General features: G+C 33.5%; 1 protein-coding gene across 1 annotated transcript in view; it reads left to right on the forward strand.

The window, feature by feature from the left end:
• Nucleotides 1-12604, forward strand: part of HECW2 (HECT, C2 and WW domain containing E3 ubiquitin protein ligase 2) — a 295562-nt gene that overhangs the window by 212178 nt on the left and 70780 nt on the right. The window contains exon 16 of the mRNA XM_051985971.1: nucleotides 1560-1656. Coding sequence (XP_051841931.1) covers nucleotides 1560-1656 — 97 coding nt within the window. The remainder of the gene's footprint in view (nucleotides 1-1559; nucleotides 1657-12604) is intronic.

Raw genomic sequence — 12604 nt, forward strand, 5'->3', positions numbered from 1 at the left:
AATAGCAATAAACAAAATTGCCAGTAATAAGGAATAAATAATAGAAAAAAATCAATTGAGTTGAGGCCATCCTCCTAAAGCAGACTTAGGGACATACAATGTGGATAGATTTAACATAATGAGACATTGGAGGAAGAATTAATTATTAATTAACAACTTAGGATTATAATATAATAAAAATATAAGATTATATCTGAATCTCACATAATAAATCAATAAATTTAATTTTTTCCAGAAAGAAATCTCTTATTTATCATTATTATTATTATATTATTATTATTATTATAGCTTTTTATTTACAAGACATATGCATGGGTAATATTTCAGCATTGACCCTTGCAAAATCTTGTGTTACAATTTTTCTCCTTTCCCCCATCCCCTTCCCTAAATGGCAGGTAGACCAATATATCACAATAAATTTTAAATGGCTAAATGATCCATTGATATTGTCCCATAGTCACTGGTTGTTTTGGTTGCAACAGAATATTTTAATCAAAACAAACAAAAGAAAATAAATAAAAAGGATTCTAATTCATGGATTTTCTATTTTTTGCTGCAGATATTATTAGCCAGTATCAGCTAAAATATACATGTATGAATTCTAAAATTGAAGTTATTGTTACTAATTGGGGGAGTGAAGAGTTATAGCTTTCTCCACAGCCGTATTGGAAAAGATCCATCTGTCACTGTCATTTATATATTGGTTGTAGGAATGACTTGTCTCCTTCCTGGTGTTCATCATTCTTACTTACAGAACTTACTCTTACCTATTCATAATTGTGGCTCTGCCATTTGTCCCATAACATTTCATCCCAGAAGAGCCTTTCTATTTTCTTGTGTTGCATGTTAGTTTAACATTTCTATTCTTAACTTTCCAAGAGTTAATAGCTGTAGTTTATTTTCTTTATATTTCTTGTGTTGTAGTCTTCCTAACATTTTTATGCAAAATTCTTTGTAATTGCCATTATTTGGCTGTTATCTATTGTCTGTTGGAAATTGTCTGATAGGATAGGCAAAGTGTCAGCATCATTCTTGTCTTGCTACTTGATAACTATGATTCCATTAGCTGATTCTGGTAAAAATGCTCAGTGAGGCCAGATTTGACTCATGGTACTAGAGTAACCATGAAATAATTGCTGCTGTTGTTGTTCATTCATTTTAGTTGTGCTTGTCTCTTCATGAGCCCATTTGGACTTTTCTTGTCAAAGATAGGGGAGTAGTTTGCTTTTCCTTCTCCAGTTTATTTTGCAGATGAGAAATGGAGGCACACAGGGCTAAATGATTTATTTGCCCAGAGTTACACAGCTAGTAAGTGTCTGAGAGCAGATTTGAACTCAGGAAGATGAGTCTTCCTGATTCCAAACCCAGTGCTGTGTCCACTCCACCACCTATTACTGAGTCATAACGCAAATTAAACGTTAAAGTCATAATACTAATACTAACTTAAAACATATCCAAAATATATAAGTATCTTTTTACATTTTTGTGGGGGTCTTTTATCATTTTTAACAGAAATTCCCAGTTGTTCTTAAAATTATTCTCCTTTTCCATTACCACAGCCTACAATGACAAGATAGTTGCATTTCTGCGTCAGCCCAATATCTTTGAAATTCTACAGGAGCGGCAACCTGACCTTACCAGGAACCACTCACTCAGGTAACCATGATGCTGTTGGTTTTATTATTCTATTTTTGGGAAGCAACAATCTCACTTTTCAGTAACACTAACAAATACTGGCACTGATCATTCATTCTTTCTTTTCGATACATTAGGATACCTTATAGAGTGGGAGAAATTGAAGAGCAAGGGCTTGTCAATCTTTGATATTTAACTTCAACTTCTTTTGTCTGATAGTTTAGTCAAGGAACATTCCAGTAATCTGGAACTCTCACAGACAGAAGCGTTCTTAAAATGAGAAAAGAGTAAGTTATGTTTGCAGCCCTGAGGTCATCCTAGTTTTCCAAACCAAGTAGAAGAAATGAGACAACAATCCTTCTGTTTTGAGAATCGACTGAGAACCCAAAAGTAGTATGAAATTGAGTAAAATTGGGTTTTCCACAGTCCTATTGTTGACATTCTCATTTTATTATAATAATAATGCATTATATTCCCATTACAATATGACGCATTTCATAAATTGAGATCGAAATCACATATTTCAAGAGAAGGGTCAAATACAATTGAAATCCTCAAGAAATATCATTGTTATTTTTGTCCCATAATATAAACATTTATGCTGTAAAAACACATTCTACATGGTTCTGTTCTAGTTCTTCATTATCATACCAGCTATAGCCCAGAGTTCAGTGCAATGTGATTCTATATTACGCAAGAGGATTTTGTAACCAGAAGCATAGAATGTAACAACTCAATGTCATAACTAGAAATTTGAGACTCCAGAGCAGAAATTTTAAAGCTGTCATTTTTGTGCTAAGCCCTCCAAAATGTATTGTTTTTGCAATAAAGATACCTCTAGCAAGTTGAATATGTCTTATAATATCCCCTATATTAATAATTAGATTTTCACAATATAAATAACTCATCTTCATCAAATCAGGGTATCCACCCACAAATTTGAGGAGTACAGTAGTTAAAAGGAGTGTTTTGTACAGTCTTTGGGTCTTTGATAGTTCCCAATTACTTCACATGTTTCAGGGTCTGTGTAATTGTTATGAAAGAGAAGGAGGAAGAGAAGTCTAACATTTCAATTTAGTATTGTTTCATCTATAATATAGTCTGTAGCATAGACCCAGAAGATGGTTTTCTCATGAGGCTCCAATGTATTTTTTTGCTGAATGAAAGCAATGAATTGCCAGGTTCTGAACTGTTATTGTGCACATTCATAACTTAGATACATTATAAAATGGAAAAAATCACATGCTGTCATGAGAAATGGAAGGAAATGAGACCAACAGATCAGTTAGATGATATTGTTCCTCTTAGCCAGGGTGTATGTTATAGTTTTCTCTCTTATAAAAAGGGCAGTTTGGGGTAGTAAAATATTTAGCTTATCATAACAAAGGGGAAGTTTATATATCTGAAAGAACATCCTGTCCTGTGTAGTTCTAAATTGCATTGCAAAAACAATTTCCAGATGGATAAAGTGACTTTGTAGTGTTTGTCACTAATTTTTGACACTTCATAATAGATTTAATTACATAGAACAGATCATTTAAAAAAAAAAAACAATTTGGAGATGAAAGTCATCTATAATCCATTCTGTTACATCTAAAGTAATAGTTTCCAACCTCATGATATGCCATTTATAATCAATATTATACATTATAATATGGATTTTCCTCTACTTATTTCCATGGTTTCCATCTCAGAAATCTGTTAATTAGAACAGGTAATTTTTTTTTCTTTTTAAACCATTGCATCTTACTTTTGATTATTACAATTATAGAAAATCTATTCATTACCTTAATTTATTTGATTTGTCTATAGTTAGGTCTTTTCCTTTCCTACTAGAATCTACAATTATACTTATAGATATATATGTACATGTATTTATATACATAGACACATATACACACATACATACATAAACATATGTTCATGTTATCCATAACACATCATAAAACATTGATGAACTTTTGATTTCACTGATGTGTCTAGTCCTTCCATCTATTTCTTTTTCTCTTGTGTAAGACTTTTCTGTGTCATTGCTCAAATCCTTTATAGAAGAGTTAATGCTCTCATGTTGTAGACCTACCTCTATTTCTTTAAATTATATCGTAACTGTCAGTGCAGCACCTAGATTGTCTGTCTTTCTAGTCATGAAGATTCTTAATGATGCTTTTTTTTGCACCAATCATTACACTTGTCATCATCAATCATACACTACAATGTTTTTATATTTACTATACATCTTTTTGATGTCCTCTGGATCACCTATGATTTTGAATTCAAGATTATGTTGTTTCAAGTTTTATAGTCAAGTTTTACATGCACATGATAAAAATATACCTTACCAATATTTTACAGGGTTACCCCAATTGAAGTAGCTAATTAAATCAATCAACCATCTAAAAATTATTAGGCTAAATTCAAATTCCCTGATATTTCAACCAGTCTGAAGCCAGTCTATTACTGAAAATATGACACAGGTTTTTAAAAGTGTTTTTAGTTGGTATGCTTACTCTATATAAATCCAGTCCAACTTTAGTGTTGTCTAGATATTTCCATCTTGACAAAGGAGATACTGATATTTGTAGCAAACTTGATATCAAAGAGAGATCTAATTACTAAAGTAAAGGATTATACTGTCCTATCAATCAAGTAAAAAAATGAAGTTCAGGTTTTAATCCAGCCATTGATTTATTTCGGCATTATAAGTCAACTCTGCGCCTTGGTGTTTCCAGTAGTATGAAACTAGTAAAGTTTATAAATCATACTTATTGCTAGTCTTCTAAAATATATATGAGTTTGTTTGTATGTACCTATGGCTATCTATTATTATTCCTGGAAAGATCTGGTAAAGTGAGCTTGATATTAATCAGCATAGCTGATGACTGCCAAAAATTGCATATTATCATTTAAATATTTGAAAGCATATTTTACAAGGTTAATTTTATAGTTTACCAAATGAAAATGAAAAAGGTGTTTAGCTGGGGTTTTTCCCCTTATACTTGTCAGGCACCTCAACTGAGCAATCTATTAACTTAATATTATTAGTGTATGGACCTAAAGAGTGCTCTTTGTTTCTCTTACTCCTAATCTGATATCAGTCTGGTTTTGTTTATTTGATTTGTATTTTTTTAAAATAACAAATACTTAGCAATATAAAGATAGTTCAGATAACTTTTTTGTATGTACCTCACAATAATAGTGAGTGAATTTGCTGCCTTTGTGACAGATGCTTTTATAAAAGTAACAGTAGCTCCAATAATCCTTCTAAACTGTGTTGGTAAAGATGGATCAGAGCTATATATATATATATATATATATGATTTCATTGATAATAAGATCTTCAGAATAAATAAATTCACTTGAACAATGTAGGTTGGCAATTGCTCTACAATTTGTAGTTTTAGAGAATTGCCTACAGCACTGATTTATTCAGATTTATCCAGAATCTTACAGCCAGTGTTTGTCAGGTATCTTCCTGGCTTTGAGGCTAGGTCTCTGTTACACCTTTAGAATAAGACATACCCTTTGAGCTTAATTTCCACTTGTACAAAAATCAACGTCGATCATATATATGCTGCAGTCCATTTATGCCATCTTTCCATTGTCCACTGGATCACCTGCAATGAGGTTGTTTTTTCTTTGCCTAGTGTCAGACACATAATAAGTGTTAGTATATGTTTGTACTTATTGCTTCTGCTGATGTTAATGATTGTTAATGGTATATCACTTTATAACTAACAAATAAGGTATTATGGGACAACCTGTTTATGATGGTAGGACTTATAATTAGACAGGAACCTATAACAATGGTTATTGCATATTTATAGTAATGGTTTGAGAAAATAGATCTAATTATCCACTTCATAAATTAATTGTGTTATAAAAATCTTTTGCTGTATAGATGATTTCTCCTATAATCTAACAAAGTCTTTGTCATAATGAATAATCAAACATAATAATAAGATAGTAATAATAATAATAATAATAATAATAATAATAATAATAATAATAATAATAAATTACTCTCTGAAGCCATGGTTCTAATTTGGATAGAGACTTAATGACCTCTTTTCAACCCAAGTTTGCTCAGCTAGACTAGTTGTCACATTTTGTAGTTTTTGGCTACTTTGATATTTAACGAGCTGATATTGAGGGAGATATTTTTGATTCAGCATTTCATTTATTCTTGGAATAATTTCTAAGAAAGTCAGTACCTATTCCCAAGTGATAAAGGATAAGTTAAACAGCTAGTGTTTCCTGGGTCTCCATGGGGTAATTATACTTTATACATTCAGAAGTATATAGTAAAGAACAGATTATTCCTCCTTCCTCGAGGAGCTCATAGTCCAATCTTATACATAGGACAAAGATCCATGCAATTAGCATTTTCTCGTACAAGCTCAATAATTACAAAAGTATTGAGTGGTTAAAAAAAGAATAAAAGAGTGCTAGTGGGATTTTGGAGAAGTAAATTTCTTCCTTGTAGTTAATGGGATAAATAATGGGAGGGAAAGAGTAGATAGTGATTTGATATACTGGAGGAAAATTAATTATTATTTATGATGGTTTTGTATATATACATGATCAAAATTGGAGAGGGGATCTAGTGATTGAGAGAAGGAAAAGAAGAGGCTTTGGAAGAGAAAGAATTAAACTCTATAAAAACAAGGTAGACAAGATTACCTTCCTGCCCTCCACCTTTTAACTCTAATCAAAGTGCTGTACTTGGTGCCTCTATGTTAGTCATTAACTCCTACGTCAAGTTGGTCATGCTTATTAGTTAGGTGAGCAATTCAAATCCATTAGAAAAGTCAATAAAATACTTTTGATGATTTTTCCTCACAATGATTAATGTACTCAATGAAATTCCAATAGTTTTTAGGTTTTTTCCTTCTGTTTTTTTTTTTCCTGTTGTTTTCCTTTCTCTTTCTCTACTTCTCTCTTCCTCTGTCTCTCTCTCTGAAATACCCAAATGGTTCTGTGATCTCATTGATTGAGGAGTTTCTCCAGTGATGAAAATAACAATTCATGCTTCCTATTCATGACACCTGTCCATGTGTTCCCATTAATTCACCACAGGAGATCCTAGAGTGGTTTGCCATTTCCTTCTCCAACTCAAATTTTTAACAGATGAGGAAACTAAAGCAAAAGGGTTAAGTGACTTGCCCAGTTAATAAGTGTCTAGGGTCAGATTTGAACTCAGGTCTTCCTCACTTCAAACTTGGCATTCCTGTTCACTGTACCACATACAACCTCATCTATGTGGCACTCATTTTTAATTTTGGGGAGATATTTGCATTCCATGGTTCGTTGCTATATGACAATCCTAGTAGAATATTGATATTGAAAACATGAGCCTTCATTTCATGCCTGAAGTTACTAAAAGAATTCCACAACTTCCTGGAGGTAAACTAAGTCTCTCTCCCTCTTCTTCACCTTGGGGGCCAACTGTACTATCTGCTGTGTGATTATTGATCCAGATATATAATACTTATGGACAATTTCTATAAAACAGTTTCTATGTTCTTTCCAAATACATGTTGTACGTTGGACAGAAAATCTCTAACTGGTCTTTTCCATTTGGACAGTTAGGTAAAATTCTTTTGAGTGGTTACAGTTCCCTTAAAGAAGATTCTGATGATTTGGGGTTTGAAGCAACCAGAACAATGTCATTGTCAGACGAGATCATCTGGAGAACCTCAGCATTCACATATAATCTCTTTTCAGCCTGGATTCACATCTATTTTCTCTATCACAGTGGCAAACATCTTTGACAAGAATGTGTCTCCATGTTTTATATTAATGACCAGAGGATCATATGATAGGGTTACTTCTGTTAAAGCAAAGAATTTTAAATGACTATGTGTGGATGGGAGGCAACTTGTTAGAAAATAGAATTTTAAGGAAGTGTTTTGTTCTCCTGAATCAAACACTTTTTTCTTATTCAACAGACTAAGTACAGTGGAATTTTTCATTTTTTTTTCTCTTAATTAAGTTAATTGCAAAAGGCTAAAGTCATGGATCATTATTGAATATCAGTTGTTATTCAATAATATCAAATTGAACATAATTGAAATAGCCTTATCTTGGGACTCCTTAAAGACTAGAATGTCATTAAGCTATATACACAATTATTAAAGTACCTCATGTGGCACTATAACTCTAAAGTTGACACTTAATGCTACTTTTTTATCTCATACATCGCTATTTCCCATCACTTCTTATGAAGCTACTTTGTTTATTCTTCTCTATTTTTGGATATGCAGTTTGACTAGTATATCCATTTTGCTTGGATGCTAACAGGCCAGTCATTTTTTGTTGTATATATTTCTGACAGTGCTACAAGCAAACACATATGCCAAAAGAGTTTGAATTTCAAAATAAGGTAACAAAGAAAGCCATTGATTGCTAAAGTACATCATAAATTGTTTTGATACTTGTGGGTTACTGTGTTAACTCTATAAACATTTTGCTAACTTCTAGAAAAAAATTGTTTTATTACTGCTGTCTCACTATAATGCCAGTTCAGGGTCTACTTGAGATGCCTTTTGGGTGAGGCTACCTTCTAATTAGGTTAGATAGTATTTACTATTAAAATTTTTAGATCCTTAAAGAAAGCACTTTTTTACTTTTATAATCCCCGTGATTTGCAATAGAAATAGCTTAATAATTATTTGTTGAATTCAGATGAATCATAAGATTGTCATTAATTAAAATTCTTTGGATAAGCTTTCAAGACACACCTGTTTCATAGTTAATTCTTTTTTATGGCAGTGGTATTAGAGTGATATCTTCTCCTCTGTTGAATTACAAGGAATTTAATCACTTCATTTATCTTCTTTTTAAAGACTTCTTAACAATACATCTCTTCTGGAGGAAGGGAAATTGAGGAGAAGAATAATAAAGGCATAGATAAAACATAAAAGTTCTACCCACTCAGTTCAGCTTTTATTCACATTGTATATTGAATAATATACAATAAAGAGGTTTACTTTTTTCCCCTCTGAGCAAAAGACTTTTAGGTAAGAGCCCTGAAAAACACAATAGTTTCTATACTTCTGCTCTAGGTGCCATTCCATTTTCTCTTGTGCTAGCCTGTGCACCCTCAGATAAGAAGCAAGATGTATATAGTAGAGCTCTGAATAGCTACAGCTCTTTGTGCCCCCTCCCCTCCTTAACACTCTTGGCTTTGTGTAACCCCAGAGGCTATTAGCTTGTCACTAACATATTGGGAACCCTTGATTTATGATGTAAAATTAGCTAGATAGTGGTTGAAATTGGGGGAGGAGAGATGTGGAGATCTCTATATGCTAGGACTCCATGGGACATCTCAAACCAATAGAGGAACACAAAATTTTAAAGTTAGGGAAGACCTTAAGAGCCATGTAGCCCAACTCATCCTTAAAAGGAATCCCCCCCCTAAGATGTCCAACAAGTGATCCCCCAATGTCTGTATGAAGACCTCCAGAAGGGGGAGCCCATCACTTATCAAAGGAACCCACTCCACTCTTGAATTGTTCAAAGTGAAGGCAAGTAATTCCTGAGAGAACCTAAATTGCCTGGTTAGAGGATCTACCTATTATTCCTGGTTCTGTCCTCTAAAGCCAGAATATGACTAAGCTTTCTCCCATGTAACAATCCTTCAAACCCTTCATCATGTCCAACCAAGTCTTTAGCTTTCCAAACCAAAATCCCTAGTTCCTTCAACTGATCCTCTCATGACTTAAAGGCCCTTTAGCATCCTGCTGCCCTCCTCTCATCTCTAGCTTATTAATGCCCTTCTTCAGCTGGGATCCCCAGATCTGAACACAATTCTCCCAGTCAATCAATTGACATTTATTAAGTACTATTATGTGACAGGTGTTGTGCTAATTGCTGTAGATTCGAATATAGAAAACAGGTAATAGACCTTGCCCTCCAGGAGCTTACAGTCTGAAAAGTGGGGGAAGGTGATACATAAAAGGAAGCTGAAAAGCTAGAGGCTTGAGGGGGATGCTTAGAAGAAGGTGCTTATGAAGGGACATGGTAGAGAAGTCTGTCAGAGCAGTCCTAAAGTAGAGTGGCCAGGTGAGAAATGAGGAGAAATATTCACCTACCTTGTGACTATGGGACTGAGGCTGCTAATATACAGCTAATTTATAGCTCCATGGCTTCTGTGGTACTGTGAATTGAAGGTCAACATTGGATGAAAAAATAGGCTATAAGCAAGTTTTAGCTAGACCCTACCAATTACAATGAAAACAGTTGCTGTGTGGGACTTTCCCCTCCCCTCTTCAGCCCTTCAGGTTCTCAGGTCCTACTTATCTTTCAGAGTTGGGTTCAAACAGCTGTGGTCTTTGTTCCCCTACATCTTGTTTCAGACTTGTGGTCAGGCTTTAGGGTGTGAAGAACCGTGTCTTGTGTGAACATCCCCTTCCTGCCAAGTTATAAGCAAGTGGAGGAAGTGGAGGCTGCCTGCTTGCCTGCATGCACATAACCTGGTTCTTTGAACAACTTTATTTTACTGTCTCTTCCTGTGAGGCTTGAAAGTCTCATTTTTCCCCCCATAAACTTCCTCTCTAACCTCAGGACCAGAAAATCAGCTTGTGACTACTTGGCTTTTTTGCCACTTAGCCCCAATGCAATTTTTTGTTATGAACAAAGAACTGTACAAGGTAAACAGTTCCTGATTTGTTTCCTTATTTTGTGGTGGAGAGAATAAGAAAAAAAGAAGTGTGTGGTGCTATTTTACGTCATTTTTTACAGGATGCTAGATGGAAGGACAGGGATAGGGATTAGACCCATGCTTTTATTGATAGAGGAATTTCCTCCACCAACAAAAAAGAAACAGACAACAAACAGAAAGAAAGACAAGGAAAAAAAAAGAAAAGAAAGGACTGCTTCTCAAATTAAAAATCTTAGACAATTGCAAAGAACAGAGTTCTCAAATGACCCCAGAAGGATCACATGGATAAACTGCAGCAAAGATGGCACTTGAAAACAGGCCTCCCTGGTTCTAGTGCCAGCTTAATACAATAACAGTTTTGAGCCTGAGTCTGAGCCAAACTGAGATGGAAGGGGGAGACAATTTCATTAGGTTTGGTTCAAGTCAGATATTAATCTCTGAGTATGATGACTAGAAGGAGCTTGATAAAATAAGCCAGATTTTTTTTTTCTACTTTTGAAATTGCTGCTTTGGAATGTGTAAAGATACTTCCGTATAACTGAATCAAAATTTGTGTGCTCTTGCCCTATAAACAAAAGTTATGATAGCTAATTTATTTCTTTGTTTTCCCCTTTCTCTTCTCCTTCCCCTTCGATTTAGGCATATCTATTAGAGTGCTGCCAAAATGAAGGAATCAGTAGAAAAGCTAACTGATTTGTAGGCAGATTTTGCAATCCAGAGCATTTTGTGGTTTAGAAGCATTGTTACTTCTGATTATTTCAGAACCCATACTATATTTTGACTTCACCAAAATGGGTACTTGGCTTCAACAGAGCATTTTCTGTGGGAATTTTTGTCTTAAGACCGATTGTCCTGAGATGACCCGCTGGAGTTGATTTTCTAGGGCGTATCTGTGTTCCGGAGGAAGTGGTGAAAGTGCTTAAGTATTTGAGACACTGCCAGATGGCTAGCACAGGTAATCTTTTACTGGAATTAACTCCTATTCTACTTAGCATCTCATTTTAGCCTTTTAGATTGATCTAGAGTTATTATTATTTTTAAAAATGCAATTTAAAATGCTTTATTAAAAATAACATTGAATATCATGCAACAAAATAAACTTGCTAAATATCTATTTACAGTGAAATTGCTTAATTTCATTACATTAAGTATATGTAGTTTTTCAGTCATTACCTTTAAACTTCTTTTGGATTCTTGGTTCAATCATTCACGTTTCTCTCAGATATTCACAGTTAGTATGTGTTCTGTTCTTTTAGTTGTATTTTATTTTTTGCACTTTGCTTTATTTTATAAGTACTTTTCCAGAGAAAGTACAACCTTTATATGTCATTTTTTTCCTTAGAGTTAAAACTATTTATTCTGTTAAGCACTTGGGCTGAGTTTTACAAGGCTCCTTTTATCTTCTAGAACAGAGAAATGATATCAAGGTGTTTGTTATCCACAATACTAAAAATTCTTTTATGTAAATATGTTAGGAATAATATCTAAACTTTTTTCAGTGCCAGTGTATATTTGTATGTTCCAGGATTATAGCTTTATTATGTTGCCAAAAAAATAAGCTAATTTATGTAATTGGTTCACTTAAGAGAAGAAGAAAAACGTGGCTTGATAATGGCAATAAAATGAGGATTTTGCTTTGTTTTGTTTTTTTAAGTTCATTGAATAGGATCCAATTAGTGCCTTATTTCCTATGGTCACTAAATATACATGGGTTATTCATGAGAAAAAAATCACAAATACAAGAACTGTCAAATGATGAAATAAGTCACTAAAGACTTTGAGAATAACTTTAAAATAATAGATCAATATGAATGAAATAGATATTATTTCAAAAAAATGAGGTCAGAGAAAGTATATGACCTTGAATGATAAGTATTATAATTTTTTGATTTTTGTGAAATAAGTCCTTTTATGACCATGAAAAAGCAAATATTTCTCCAGAACTGTGTTTCTAAGCAAGGTCAGAATAGACATATTGGTTTGTTAGGAAGTGAAGGAAATACTTCATGGCCTAGTTCATTTAGAATCTAGGAAGTGGTTCATTTTTGTTTTAAGTCAAGGCAGTAGAGGAGAACATTTGTGAGTCACTTTTGAGGTCTAGTTCTACCACATCCTTAGGAGCAGTCAATAAATGCTTGTTATGGACCCATCACAAAAGATGCAAATGACTGGTGCAAAAAGAGAAAATAAATTTTAGTTATAACAGGGAGATGTTATACAGGCATGAAATCATGAGTGAACAAGACAGTGAGATATATATATATATATATATATATATATATATATATATATATATAATTGTATATG

The sequence above is a fragment of the Antechinus flavipes genome, chromosome 3 (assembly GCF_016432865.1).
Source record: "Antechinus flavipes isolate AdamAnt ecotype Samford, QLD, Australia chromosome 3, AdamAnt_v2, whole genome shotgun sequence".
Taxonomy (NCBI): domain Eukaryota; kingdom Metazoa; phylum Chordata; class Mammalia; order Dasyuromorphia; family Dasyuridae; genus Antechinus; species Antechinus flavipes.